The sequence below is a fragment of the Erythrolamprus reginae genome, chromosome 9 (assembly GCF_031021105.1).
Source record: "Erythrolamprus reginae isolate rEryReg1 chromosome 9, rEryReg1.hap1, whole genome shotgun sequence".
Lineage (NCBI taxonomy): Eukaryota > Metazoa > Chordata > Lepidosauria > Squamata > Dipsadidae > Erythrolamprus > Erythrolamprus reginae.
In genome coordinates this window covers 26,565,684-26,579,982 of record NC_091958.1, presented here as the reverse complement: position 1 = coordinate 26,579,982, position 14,299 = coordinate 26,565,684, and the positions used below count along the sequence as shown (strand labels likewise).

At 48.5% G+C, this 14,299-nt stretch overlaps 1 protein-coding gene across 1 annotated transcript in view; it reads right to left on the bottom strand.

Moving 5' to 3' along the window:
• The window catches only part of LOC139172502 (cyclic nucleotide-gated channel beta-1-like), a 43,000-nt gene that overhangs the window by 18,462 nt on the left and 10,239 nt on the right, over window positions 1-14,299 (bottom strand). The window contains exons 10-13 of the mRNA XM_070761651.1: window positions 11,204-11,237; window positions 9,029-9,176; window positions 8,012-8,087; window positions 6,300-6,336 (exon numbers count right to left, since the gene is read on the bottom strand). Of these exons, the coding sequence (XP_070617752.1) occupies window positions 6,300-6,336; window positions 8,012-8,087; window positions 9,029-9,176; window positions 11,204-11,237 (295 nt within the window). The remainder of the gene's footprint in view (window positions 1-6,299; window positions 6,337-8,011; window positions 8,088-9,028; window positions 9,177-11,203; window positions 11,238-14,299) is intronic.

Sequence of the window (14,299 nt, the reverse complement as noted above, 5' to 3'; positions counted from 1 at the left end):
CCAGTGCATCGAGAAGACCGTTCAGGTATGTACAACGGTTCTTCTCCACTGCATCTGGAAGGAGAGTCCAACATGGGATATGCCAAAGATTACTGCCCATGGGAGGGAAAAGGCTGAGCTACGGTCGCAGGAGTTGAACACACTTGCTGCAAAACCCGTCTCCCAAACGAAGCTTCCGCCGAAGCTATTGAGTCCAGTTTGTAATGGCGTATAAAGGTGGTAGGAGACGCCCACGTAGCCGCCCTGCAAATGTCCTCTATGGATGCCTGAGTACTCCAAGCCACCGAAGTGGCTGCACTTCTAGTGGAATGCGCTGTCACCCCGGTTGGTGGTACCTGTGACCGGGCTTTGTAAGCTTCCTCAATACAGTCTTTCAGCCAGCGACTGATGGATCTAGCTGACACTGCCAGACCCATTGATCGCTGACCAAAGGACACAAACAGCCGCTCAGATTTCCTGAAATGTCCAGTCCGTCTGATGTAGATTTTCAAGGCCCTCCGAACATCCACCTTGTGCCATCTCAGCTCGAGAGGGTGCTGTCCATGTGTGCAAAAGTCTGGCAACACTAACTCTTGAGCCCTATGAAACCCAGAATTGACCTTGGGGATAAATGTAGGGTCTAGCCTCAAAACTACCCGATCAGGGTGGAATACACATAAATCTGCACGCGTAGACAAGGCTGACAGCTCCGACACTCTGCGTGCCGACGTAATTGCCACTAAAAAGGCAGTCTTTAAGGAGAGCAATCGTAGTGGAATCGTCCTCATCGGCTCGAAAGGAGGGGCTGTCAACGCCTTGAGTACCAGGGAAAGGTCCCACGTCGGGAACCTATGCACTGGAGGCGCATGGATGTTAATCGCGCCCTTAATAAAATCCCTAATCCAAGGATCTTGTGCCAGGGAGCGAGCGTGGGGTACCCGGATGATGGTTGCCAGAGCAGCTAAATGCCTTTTCAAGGTATTCGGGGCTAACCCTTTCTCTACCCCTGACTGTAGGAATCGTAAGATTGACACGACCGAAGCCTCCCCCGGATTAAGGTGGTGATCCGAACAAAACTTACAGAAAGCCGCCCAAGTGGCCTGGTAGAGTCTTACCGTTGATGGGCGACGTGCTGCCTGAATGGTGGAAATAACCTCGTCTGGCAAGGCTTGCTGTCTCAGACCCGCCCTTTCAAGTGCCAGGCGGTCAGTTTGAACCACTGAGGTTCCGGATGGCAAACTGACCCCTGAACTAACGCTACCTCGGGATCTGGAATCCTCCACGGGGGAGACACCGACAGGGCTACTAGGTCTGCAAACCAAGGCCGTCTCGGCCAATAGGGAGCTACCATTATTATCTCTGCCCCCTCCCGAATTGTCTTGTCTAAAATCCTTTGAATAAGACACGTTGGGGGAAAGGCATACAGTAACCCCTGGGGCCATGGTGACCACAGAGCGTTGACCCCTTCCGCCCCTGGCGTCGGAAACCGGGAGAAAAACCTCTGCAATTGGGTGTTTGCTGGGGTTGCGAAGAGGTCCACCAATGGAAGACCAAATCGTAGTACTATCTGCTTGAAAAGTGCAGGGTCCAGGCGCCACTCCGAAGGATCCAGAGTGGACCTGCTCAGCCAGTCCGCCTGCACATTGTTGGTCCCGGCAATATGCTCCGCCGTCAGAGAGGCCAGATGAGATTCGGCCCAATCGAAGAGGTCCGTGGCTTGAGCCATGAGGCGATGAGATCTCGTACCTCCTTGATGGTTCAGGTGGGCTTTTGTGGCCACGTTGTCCGTCAGAACCAGGACATGCCTGTCCTGAACCCAGGGAGCGAAGGCCAGAAGGGCTAAGAAAACCGCTCTGAGTTCGAGAACGTTGATATTGACCTGGGTTAAGTCCTCCTGAGACCACAAGCCCTGAGCTATATGAGGCCCCATATGGGCGCCCCAGCCCGACAAGCTCGCGTCTGTTGTGATGATCACCCGCTCGTGGCTGTGAAGAGGAGAACCCTGGATCAAAGCTGGGGACAACCACCAAGCCAGCGACTGTTTGACTGAAGCTGGGAGTCGCACCTTTCGGTGGGAGTGACTCACCTTGTCCCTCTGGGCCGGAAGGAGAAACCATTGGAGGCCCCTCATGTGATGGCGAGCCCATGGCACAATCCCTATGGATGAGACCATAGTCCCTAGTACCTTGGACAATGTTGCCAACGGTATTTGCCTTTGTCGACGAAGGCTGGTTACCAATCTTCGTATATTGAGGACCCTTTCTGGTGTTAGCGAGACCGTGTCCTCTACGGTGTCTATGATGGAACCGAGGTGTTGGATTGAAGTGGTGGGATGAAGATGGCTCTTCTCCACGTTGACCGTGTACCCGTGTCTCTCCAGAGTTTCCCGTGTGAGCGCCAGATGTTGTTGCGCTTGAACCATAGACTTGGACATAACGATTATGTCGTCCAAGTATGCCATAACTCTTATGGACTGGGCCCTTAGATGTGCTGTCAGAATGTCCATCAGCTTTGTAAATGTACGGTTAGCCGAAGATAGGCCGAACGGCATGGCCCGATACTGGTAGTGGACCCCGTTGAGACAAAACCTGAGGTATCGACGATGTGCTGGCCAAACCGGAACATGCAGGTAAGCCTCTTTGAGGTCGATAGAGGCGAGGAGATCGTTGTGCCGAACAGAGGCCAAGATCGATTGTAGGGAGTGCATGCGAAATCTGCGATACCGAATGAAAGTATTCAGGAGTTTCAGGTTTAGGATAGTCCTGAAGCCCCCTGATGACTTCGGCACTAGGAACACAATGGAATAGAACCCTGTGCCCTTGGCATGCTCGGGCACCATCTCTATCGCTTGAATCTTGAGAAGATGAGTTATCTCCAGTTGCAGATGACGTTGTTTGGTTGGGTCTCGAATTAGCGGACAAGTCACAAATCGGTTTGGCGGGGGCTGCAGAAACTCCAGGCGCAGTCCCTGTGATATGGTTGCTATAGCCCATTTGTCGGTGGAGGTACTCCTCCAAGAGGCACTGAATCTTTGAAGTTTGCCTCCTATGGGCTGAAAGGCAGTCAAGTCATTTTGTGCGCCTGAAGCCCCTTTGGTTCCCTCTGAATGGACGCCGAGCCTGCTGGAACCCCCTGGGCCTATCCTGAAAGGCCACACGGTCCCCTCGAAAGGTGGGCTGGCCATACTGGGTCTGTGTGTACGGTCTATTGCTCTGCCCTGCAGACAAGGACGAGTCCCACCGAAATGGCTGACGTCGATTGTAGGGATTAGGCCTACGCTCCTGGCGCCGATATGCTCTAGGCAGGGTCTTTCGTTTGTCCTTATCCTCGATGAGGACAGGGTCCAAAGCCTCCCCAAAAAGTTTTTCCCCCTGGTATGGAGATGAGGCCAAGTTCCACTTGGATTTGAGGTCAGCTGGCCAACTACGCAACCAGAGGAGACGCCTAGAAGCCAAAGTCGTTGCCATCCCACGGGCGGAAAATTTAGCTGCGTGGAGGGTGGCATCCGCCGAAAACTCCGCCGCTGCCAGCAGCTTACTTATGTCCTGGCGCAACCTGCCGTCCTCGGGCCCAAGGCGGGCTTGCACCTCCTGCAGCCACATAATGGAGGCCCGATTAAAAAAGGAAGCTGCGGTGGCTGCACGAAACCCCCAGCTGGCCATTTGATGAGATTTTCTCAGCAAAATCTCCGCCTTCCTATCCTCAGGTTTCAAGCTGTCGCCTGTCTCTGAGGGAACCAAGGCCTTTGATATCAAAGTCATTACAGGATTATCTATGGGAGGAAACTCCAACAGCTTTTCCATATCCTCATCCAGTGTATAGAATTTCCTTTCTATAACCGAAGGACCCTGTGCTGCTGCAGGGGCTTGCCATGGACGTTTAAGACTTTGTCGAAATATGTCAGATGATGGTACATGCTCAGTTTCTGGCTGGGGTTCCTTAAATAACACAGCAGATGGCTTAGGCCCTTCAGAGGTGTCTGCTGCTTTAGTGGAACCTGGCAAATCCGCCACCTGTTTGGCTTTATGCAGCAACAGTTTGAATAAAGGAGCTTTAAAAAGACCAGCAACTACAGGTTGTTCTGGTGGTGTCTCATCATCAGAAAATTCGTATTCCCTTTCTGTGTCCTCTAAGGGTGAAGGATCCTCCATCCAAGACCCCCCACCCGAGAGGGGCGGTGCAGCCCACAGGTTTTTGGGCTGAGCTGGACGGGGGTGAGGAGTAGCCTGATGCACCCCCGCTGCCATCCCTTGAGTATATACATCTGATATGAGGCCCTGCAAGGCTGGTGACAGTTGCTGCCAGGTGTCTGGTTGCACCCTAAGCCCAGCTGCAGTGGGCGTGAAGGTGGCTGAAGGAGCACTTCTCACTGAGTGGGCAGCAGACCCTGGCCTCGCTTGTAATCCCGCCAGAGGAGCAGGCCCAAAGGGGACCTGTCTATCAGGTGACCAGTCCCTGTCTGACAAAGTCTCAGATGGTTTCCACCCAGATTGTGGAGCAGGCTGATCCCTGGGCTGTGGTAGCAGCTGTCCCGAAAAGGAAGAGGGGTTCCCTGGTGTCAAAAGGGCTGCCTCTAACTTCTGTTCCAACGCTTTTATCCTCCTTTCTGCCTCCTTGAGGGAGGAGGAAGAAGCCTGGGTCTTAGACTTTTCCTTAGGCTTTGACTTGCCTTTATCCACAGGCACTACAGATGGGGACGCCTTGTCAGGGGTTTTATCAGCCATATTTACTTACAATTCACACTGTTGATATTTATTCAACGAAAGACTGCAGACACGTTGAGAATAAGTGTCACTCGGTAACACGATCTCAACAAAATGGCGCTAGGCACTTCAGAAGTACACGCCTGCGCAGTTAATTTGTTGGTCGCGCCCTGTTGCTAGGGCGGAGAGCAACTGTCACCCGCTTCAGGAATGGCGGGCGCGGGAATTTCTTGGCCAAAATGGCAGCCGCCGCGATCCCAATCGCCTTATACCCCCCTCAGGAAATCATTTCCTAGTGAGGAGGTCAGCCCTGCAGCCTTGCAGCCAGGTCCAAATGTGCCGATCTGAGCCTTGGACGAATCGGCGGCTCCCGCGGCGTCTCCGGCGGCGGCGGCGCTGGCGCTTTATTATTTAGCGCCGAACAGCTGAGAGGCGCTGGCCCTGAGCCAGGTCTTTCCTCGTTATTCAAACGGCGGCAATTTCCAAGCCTCCCAGTGAGGGGGGCTGACCCCCTCACCTTCGGCTGGCAGCCGGGTTTGGCCGCTGAGGCCAGTGACCCCAGGCTGAGTCGCTCCTTGATTGGCATAGTACCCGCTGAGGGAAGGGAAACCCAAGGAGAAGAATGGTGGGGGTGGTGCCCGCGGAGGGCAGAGACCCCGTCCGGATCCTCTCTTCATTCCAGCCAGTCCTGTAGAAAGAGAGAAATGAACAAAGAGAGAAAGAAAATTATTATTAAAAACAGTGATATTACATTAAACACTTTTATTACACAGAAGAAAACTCAACAGTCTCTACACTTAGACTGAGTTTTTAAAACTGAGGTATTGGGGGCTGCTAAGGGGCGGTGACTACCTCATATTTAAATATTTAAATTAACTCAGTCTCTACCAATAAGATTGGTGAATTACCCATGTTGGACTCTCCTTCCAGATGCAGTGGAGAATGTATATGTAATTATCCCAGGCATGTTTAAATCCACAGGAACTGAATGTAATCATGCCTGGGATAAACATATATCCATCTGAAGATAAAATACAGGAAATAGTATAAGGGCAGACTAGATGGATCAGGAGGTCTTTTTCTGCCGTCAATCTTCTATGTTTCTATGTTTTTGTGTGCTTGTGTGTAATATGTATGTACACATATGGCATATGTACATAGAATTAAATAGTATATTTTGGATGTTCAGTAATAGTAAATAGATTAGATTAGATTAGATTTATTGGATTTATATGCCGCCCCTCTCCGCAAACTCGGGGCGGCTAGATAGGGAAATTGTATCTCCCTGAGGCAAGGAGAGACCAGGCACCCTAACTCTAAGCCTTGATGTGAGTGACGTTAAGCTGGCTACCTTTAAGCCAGTCACATGACCTTTAAGCCACCCCAGTCACATGATTGTCAAGCCACTCCCACCTGGTCACATGGCCAACAAGCCACACCCCCAAAATAAGCCACACCCACAGTGTGATAGTAAAACAATTTGCAGCCCTTCACTGAACAAGTTGTAGGCTCCCCATGGGATGGTGCTGCTGCCAGGGGTCTTGAAGGAACCAGAACTGGGGGCCGGAAATGGCTGCCTAACAAAACAGCATCAGAGGGGACCAATACTGGACTTACTTTCTTCTTCTCGGCCATGGCCTGTGCTCTTCATTTGCTGGGGGGGGGGGGAGAAAAACAAGCAGGAAGGCGGTTAGCAGCTGCCTTCTCATCTCTTTCACTGACTACATCCAAGAAGCTTTGTGATTCCCCCGATTGAGAAGCAAGGACCTTCAAGGCAACAGAACACCCAGCTTTCACCCCAACGCCTGAGTCTGAGGAGCCCCCCCACCTCCCTTCTAGTAGACAGAAGAAAATGAAGCAGGTGAACAACACATTGGACTAAAAGCTGAGGTGTTGCTAGCACAGTGTTTCCCAACCTTGGCAACTTGAAGATATTTGGACTTCAACTCCCAGAATTCCCCAGCCAGCATTTGTTGGCTGGGGAATTCTGGGAGTTGAAGTCCAAATATCTTCAAGTTGCCAAGGTTGGGAAACACTGTGCTAGGTGAACACCAACCCTGTGTCAGGCCGAAAAACATTGTGGAGTTAGAGACTTTGGCCTGCCACAGTTGCTTAAGAGGGAAAATTACTAGTCACAACAAATTCCTTTCTTGGAGTCCAAGGTCACCTTTTGTACTGCATCAACAGATGTAAAGAGGAGGTCGGTGAAATCCCTGAACTTGGACTGGTCCTCGTGATCAACTTGTGGGTGTGGGGATGGGGGATGAACCTTAACCTGGGTGGGGGACTGGAAGGAAGTTAGTAGCGGGATGGCAACGGCGTGCCCAACATGGCTCTGATAATAATAAATCGAACCTTGGATGAGAGAATTGGACTGGAATCTGATTTGTTTCCCGGATGCTATTTGGGGCGCTGACACCCTGGCTAAAATCTTTCTGAAAATGAGATTCATCTAGCAAGGCTTCTGGATTTTTGAAAAGACCCTCTCGTCTCCACTCCTCCCTCCCTTCCATTCCACAAAGGCTATTTATTTTCACCCAGCTTGACGCTTAATAGGGCACTGCTGGGACCCAGAGCCCACTCTCAATATTAATATTAATATCAATCAAAATTTAATATTAACCACTCCAAACCTAACCATAAAAAAAATGACTTTAGTAATCCAGTTGTCGAAGCGTGGAACTCATTACTGGACTCCATAGTGTCATCCCCTAACCCCCAAATCTTTACACTTAGACTATCCAATGTTGACCTCTCCAGATTCCTAAGGGGCGTGCATAAGTGCACTAGTGTGCCTTCCGTCCCCTGTCCTATTGTCTCTCCTATATCTCCTATATCTTTTCTTCTATCCCTATATCCTTTCTCTATTCTTTCATTGATATATTTTATTCCTATATCTTCTCTTCTATTCTTTCTCTGATATATTTTATTACGAGTATATCCTCTATAACCTTTATTATGTATTGGACAAAATAAATAAATAAAATAAAATAAAATAAAAATAAAAATAAACTTGCTGCAAAGGAAGACCAGCAGAGAGTGCAACCCTTTCCCCAAGGCCTTTGGGAAACCTGTTGGCGAGACGCCACTGACCAAAAGAAACGGCAGGAATTGGAGGCCTCTCAATTTCTCAGGCAGAGATGCTGAAGGATCTGGGAGCCCAAGTAGTTATTTTCACTCCTTGCTTCCTTCGAGAAGTGGATTGTCTCTCATTAAGGTTCTGCTAAACAACCTTCTAGCTTTTCTCTCGGCCTACACAGGGCTAAGCTAGCTGATGGCTCTGGTTGCAATTGCCCAACCCCATAACCCGAGAAGGTGTCCCTACTGACCTGGCCGTCTTGTTTTGCTTGAGTGACAGGCTGGGGCATCACTTTCTCCAGTCCCTGAAGGAAGCACTTGAACAAGCTGTTGGGGAGGGAAAAGAAGGGTCTCATTAGAAGGACATCCAACCCCTCCCTTGGTCCCAGTCAAAAGTCCTTCCCAACCGGATCCTACGAGAGGCAGCATGTCAACTTCCCAGCTCTTGTCCCCCCCCCCCCCCCCAAATCACTGGGTGCTTAAGAATTGTGCTCAGGCTCTTGGTCTCCCCAGGGAGCCTGGCTGCTCCTTTGACTTCTCCTTCCTTGTCAAACACTCCCTAGACTCAAGCAAAAACGTTTTGCAAGTCTATTTTCTCCAGCTCCAAATCTAGTGATCCTTCTAATGCCGTGACCCCTTAATACAGTTCCTCATGGTGTGGTGACCCCCAACCATAAGTCTAGCACCAATTCTCCTACCAGAGCTGTATGCTGATTGGCAGGAAGGTCAAACGGACACACCCCCCCACTGTAAATGCCTGATTGGTCGGATTGTAAAAATATGTTCCAAGGCGCGAGAATAGAAGCTTTAGTTCCAGACACCATGGGGAATTTGTCTCTTCTCTTTTTGTCTTAGGCAATCCCTGTGAAATGGTCATTCGACCCCCAAAGGGGTCCCAATCCCCAGGTGGATAACCCTACTTTAAGTAAAAGCAAAGTGAAAAATAAATGCATTTTCTTATTTAAAACTGGATACTTTTCTCTGTCTTGCTTCGCCTTACCAGAACTTAACAGATCTTTCTTATTTATTCTGTCTTTTCTCCATCATCCGCTTTGTGCCCCTGATCAGACTCTGGGAAATGCCAAGGAAATGGTGGGTGGGATGAGCTCTCTCGGTGCAGTCACCAAAAGTTGCTTCTCACCCACCAGGGACCCCAACCCCCTCTTGGCAGCCTCATTCCTCCAAACCCCAGTTCAACCCAGGCTGTGACCCACTGAGCCCCCCCTTCTGACTCGGAGTGTGTGTGTGTGTCTGGAAGGCTCCCCTACCTTTGGGCCCCGTGGCCTCCGGGTCTCTGGGGAAAGAGAGGAAGGCTGAGGTAGGACTGCTGGTCAGACGAGGCTCCCGTGGAACTGGGAGGACTGGCTGGGAGGGGCTCACTCTGCGACGTCACTCGACCACTCCCTTTTAAGTCAGCTGAGGAAGATTTACACACAGGAGGAATTGAGGCCGGGGCTGTGGTACCAACCAAGCTATCAGAATGTTTTGGTGTTCCAATTTCATTGGAAATTTTAATTTCTATAGGGCACTGCACACCAGAACCACTAGAACCAAGGGCAGCTTTTTTTGACTGTCATCCCTCTGCTAAATATCTAATTCCTACAACACTCTCAAACTATTAACTAAGAATGTATTACTATTATTCTTCTCATCCTTCCTAGTACCTATCTCTCTCCACTTATGACTCTAACCATGTTGCTTGTATTTTTATGGTTTATATCGTTCTGTTTGTTTCCTAGTATGATTCGATTGCTTATTAGTAATCTATGACTATCACTAAGTGTTGTATCTTATGATTTTTGATGAATGTATTTTTTTTAATGTACAACGCGAGCGTATGCACCAAACACAAATTCCTTGTGTGTCCAATCACACTTGACCAATAAACTGTTCCATTCCATTCTCTATTCCAGGGTTTCCCAAACTTGGTAAACGAGTCTGCGGAGAGGGGCGGCATACAAATCCAATAAATAAATAAAATAAATAAATAACTTGAAGACATCTGGACTTCAATTCCCAGAATTCCCCAGCCAGCAAACTTCAAGTTGCCAAGATTGGGAAACACTGCTCTATTCCATTCCATCCCATTTTCTATTCTATTCTATTCTATTCCATTATTCTATTCTATTCTATTCCATTCCATTCCATTCTTTATTCCATTCCATTCTATTCCAAACACTCAGCATGGCTTTCTTTGGTTAAAAAGGCAATACACAAAATACAATTAACATCTACTTTAAAAATAAAATAAATTATTTTTTTTCTCAATAGAAAAAAGCAACCCCCTTGCCTGACCTTCCTTCTCAAGGAAACCTGAAAGCCAGACTGTTTCCAAGGACTAACGTGCAGCTCAAAGGGGGCTCGAGGGTCAGAGAAAGAAGCCCCGTGAGCTTCCAGGGTCAGAAGAGGGAAGATTCCCTCCATTATCCCAGACTCCCAGGGGTGAGAGTTGAGTGTTCAATTCCCTCCCTGACTCTGGAACCTCAAACCTCTCCTGGTATCAAGGCCTGGATGCCTGCTGGTGCGTCTTTTCATGACTGATTCAGATGCTGGATCCATAGTTCTTTAGTGCTTTGCAGTTGTGAAAAATGTGAGTTGTCAGATTAAATGACCAACAGCAAAAATGGCTCCTGGGACACCATTCAGTCCATGGAAAATATACACTGCTCAAAAAAGTAAAGGGGACACTTAAAAAACACAATATAACTCCAAGTAAACCAAACCTCTCTGAAATCAAACTCTCACACTAATTGACATGCTGTTGTGCACATTCAACTTTGTACAGAACAAAGTATCCAATGAGAATATTTCATTCGTTCAGATCTAGGATGTGTTCTTTGAGTGTTCCCTTTATTTTATTTTTTTGAGCAGTATAGAAAGCCAGGACTCACCCCCATCCCAACTGGGATGAACAAATCAGTGTTGTGCCCATCAGGGTTTAGGGCAGTGATGGCAAACCTTTTTTTCTTTGGGTGCTGAAAGAGCATGAGTGTGCGCTATCACGCATGTGTGAGTGCCCACACCCATAATTTAATACTTGGGGAGGCCGAAAATAGCTTCCCCCACCCCCCAGGGCCCTTTGGAGGCCGGAAACAGCCTGTTTCCCAAATTCTGGTAGGCCCAGTAGGCTCGTGTTTCACCCTCCCCAGGCTCCAAACGCTTCCCTGTAGCCAGGGTAGGGTAAAAACGCCCTCCCCCATCCCCCCGGCAGCTCTCTGGAAGCCAAAAACGCCCTCCCAGAGCCTCTGTGCGAGCCAAAAACCAGCTGATTGGCACAGACATGCATGTTGGAGCTGAGCTAGGGCAACAGCTCAGGTGCCAGCAGATATGGCTCCGTGTGCCACCTGTGGCGCCCATGCCATAGGTTCGCCATCACTGGTTTAAGGATTGCCAAGGTTGCGTCCCACCCCACCCCCTTCAGTATCAAAGGGTCAGTCACTCACTGCTTCCTTCAGCAGCTCTTCCTGGGGTCCTTTCCTGGTGCAGAAACAGAGAAGAAAAAATGGGGCATCCAAATCACAGGCCAGTCTCAGATCCCCCCAAGAACTGAAAAAGCCACCATGGTCCCCACACCCCTGGGAGCCCAAGGCAGGGGCTGGTTGCTCTTACCTGAATACCTTCCGCTGCGTGGGCATCATGACGAATCTGGCACGCGTGTGGTTGCTATGCTCACATATGTAAGTGCACAACCCCACGCAAAATTTTTCTTCCACAAGTGTGCAGGAAGCAAAAAAGTGCTGAAATCCCATTAGGGGACGTGCGGCGAGTGAGATTTTGGGGAAGTCTTGCTTCCGCGTATGAGCAGAAGAAAAAAATTGCCAAAATCTCACTCGCACGCATGTCCCCTCATGACATTTTGCTTCCGTGCATGTGCCTTCTGCCGCATGAATCCCAGCAGCCGGTTATGTCCCACAGAGTCGGCCTTTTCCAGGTCCTGTCAACCAATGTCGCTTGGCGAGGCCTAGGGGAAGAGCCTTCTCTGTGGGGGCCCCGGCCCTCTGGAATCAGCTCCCCCCGGAGATTCGTACTGCTCCCACTCTCCTTGGCTTCCGCAAGAGTCTGAAGACCCATCTATGTTGCCAGGCCTGGGGCGATTAAATCTGGCCCCCCTGACTAATAATTGTGATACATGGTGTGACTGTACTGTTTGATTGAGTAATACATAGGGTTTTTAACTATAGTTTTTTTTAATGTACAGTAATCCCTTGTTTTTCGCAGGGGTTGCATTCCAAGACCACCCATGAAAAACGAATTTCCGTGAAGTAGAGGAAATATATTTTTTTATGTATTTAATGAGTATTTGGACTTTTAAAACCCACCCTTTGCATTAAACAGGCATTCTATCATGTTTCTCAGCTGGAACTATATGTGATATCCTACCAGTTTCTTTAATAGAGTACAGTAGCACTGTAGAAGAATTTTATGAATTTTTAATGGATTTAATGGATTTAAGCCCCCTTTGAAAACCCATGAAATAGCAAATCCGTGAGAGATGAACCGTGAAGTAGCAAGGGATTACCGTATTAGTTTTGTACGGTACGCTGTGTATTTATATTTACTCTGTGAGCCGCCCCGAGTTTTCAGAAAAGGGCAGCATACAAATCTAATAAATAAATAATAAATAAATAAATAAAAATAAAAGATGGCACCACGTGATGAACTGGTGAAGACTGCACTGGAGCCGTCGCCTGCAAATTACACAATCTGTGTGTTGCTATTGGAACGGAGCTCTGGTGTGTAGCAATAGCAACCCAACCCTGTTCCGGGGGCTCGGAGGAGAACATAGCAAAGATGCAACGACTAACCCTCAACTGCTCTGAAATCCACCGATCAGTGACACACAGTAAAATGATGCCACTTATATTCAGTGCAGGTTCTTGTGCTTCCTAAGCACAGAAGTTGCACGAGCTCAACTTTCTGTGTGATTAGAAAGAAGGAGCGCAGGCTGTGGGACTCCAAACACAAGAGGTGTAGGGGCCCAGCTCCCCCCACCCCCATGTCTTCCTACAATATACACTGGCAACAACTAATTAATTATTAATTAATTAACTAATTAATTTGGCCAAAGGACTTATATGCCGCCCCTCTCCATGGACTTGGGGCGGCTCACAACATTCCGATAAAAAATACAATATAAAACATTCCTAAGCTAATTAATAGAATGATTACTTTTTAAAATGTGTCTTAAAAACTATGTTTTTAAAAAAAATATTTGGGCATGTAGCAGCTCTTCCATAGAAACATAATTAATTTCCCCCCTTCGGATCTAGATTAGCCTTGTGGTATACGTGTGGCCAAAGGTCAAGACTAAGGTGACCAGATGACTGAAAATGTTTTGCAGAATTTTACTTCAGCGTTTGTTTTCCCACTTAATAGTGTTAGGGTGGGACTTCACCTCAAAGAAAATGGTTTCCCTTCTCTTTCCCCCTCCAATGCCAAGGAAGTGCGCGCTCGGTCTCTTCTCCAACCCGCTGATCTCTCTCTCTCTTGCTGCTGGGCATGCGCAAAGCAACCCGTAGCTGATAGCGCCAAAGTTTCGGGGGCCTGCTTCATTTTGTCTCCCCCCCCACTTTGCATCGGCCGATTTGGGGCAGCATGGAAGCTGAGCTGCCTGCCGGGCGATCCCTTCAAGCCACGTCATCGCCTGGTATCAAAGGATGAAGAGCTGGTCCTTCCGGCTCCAACGTAATCTCCCCAAAATCGGGACTTTTAAAAAATGGTGCAGGACAAATTGCTCAAAAGCAATTGTCACCTTAGACAAGACACACCCCATGGACAGGCCACTGGGAGCCGGCAGAAGCAAGGGGGATGCTTCCTAGTTACAATTTTGAACCAGGGTTGGCACAGCAGGTAGAGTGCGGAACTGCAGGTCACTAAAGCTGACTGGAGATCTGTAGGTCAGCGGTTCAAATCTCATCACTGGCTCAAGGTTGACTCAGCCTTCCATCCTTCTGAGGTGGGTCAAATGAGGACCCGGATTGTGGGGGCAATATGCTGGCTCTGTTAAAAAGTACTATTGCTAACATGTTGTAAGCCGCCGTGAGTCTAAGGAGAAGAGCGGCATAAAAGAAAAACCGAATAAATAAATAAATAAATAAATAAATAAATATTCTCCTGATGCTTCAAAGGTGGGGTCTTGGCTGAACTGGGATCACCAACTTCTGCAAAGCCTTTTTAAACACCCAGGTGGAAAAAATTTCTGAAAAATTCTCATTGTCCATTATTATCCTAATCAAGGCTTAAGAACATATTTATTTTTTATTTATTTATTTTTGTCAAACAATTATAGGGTGATAATTTGTACAAATAAAACATTAGATAAGTAATGATAAAAAGTAACAAAAGAAGACAATAGGACAGGGGACGGTGGGCACAGTAGTGCGCTTATGCACGCCCCTTATGTGGTCTGACAGGCCCCAGGGGAAGAGCCTATGTTGTCTGGCGGGCCCCAGGAGAAGAGCCTTCTCTGTGGCGGCCCCGGCTCTCTGGAATCAACTCCCCCCAGACATCAGAACCGCCCCCACCCTCCTTGCCTTTCG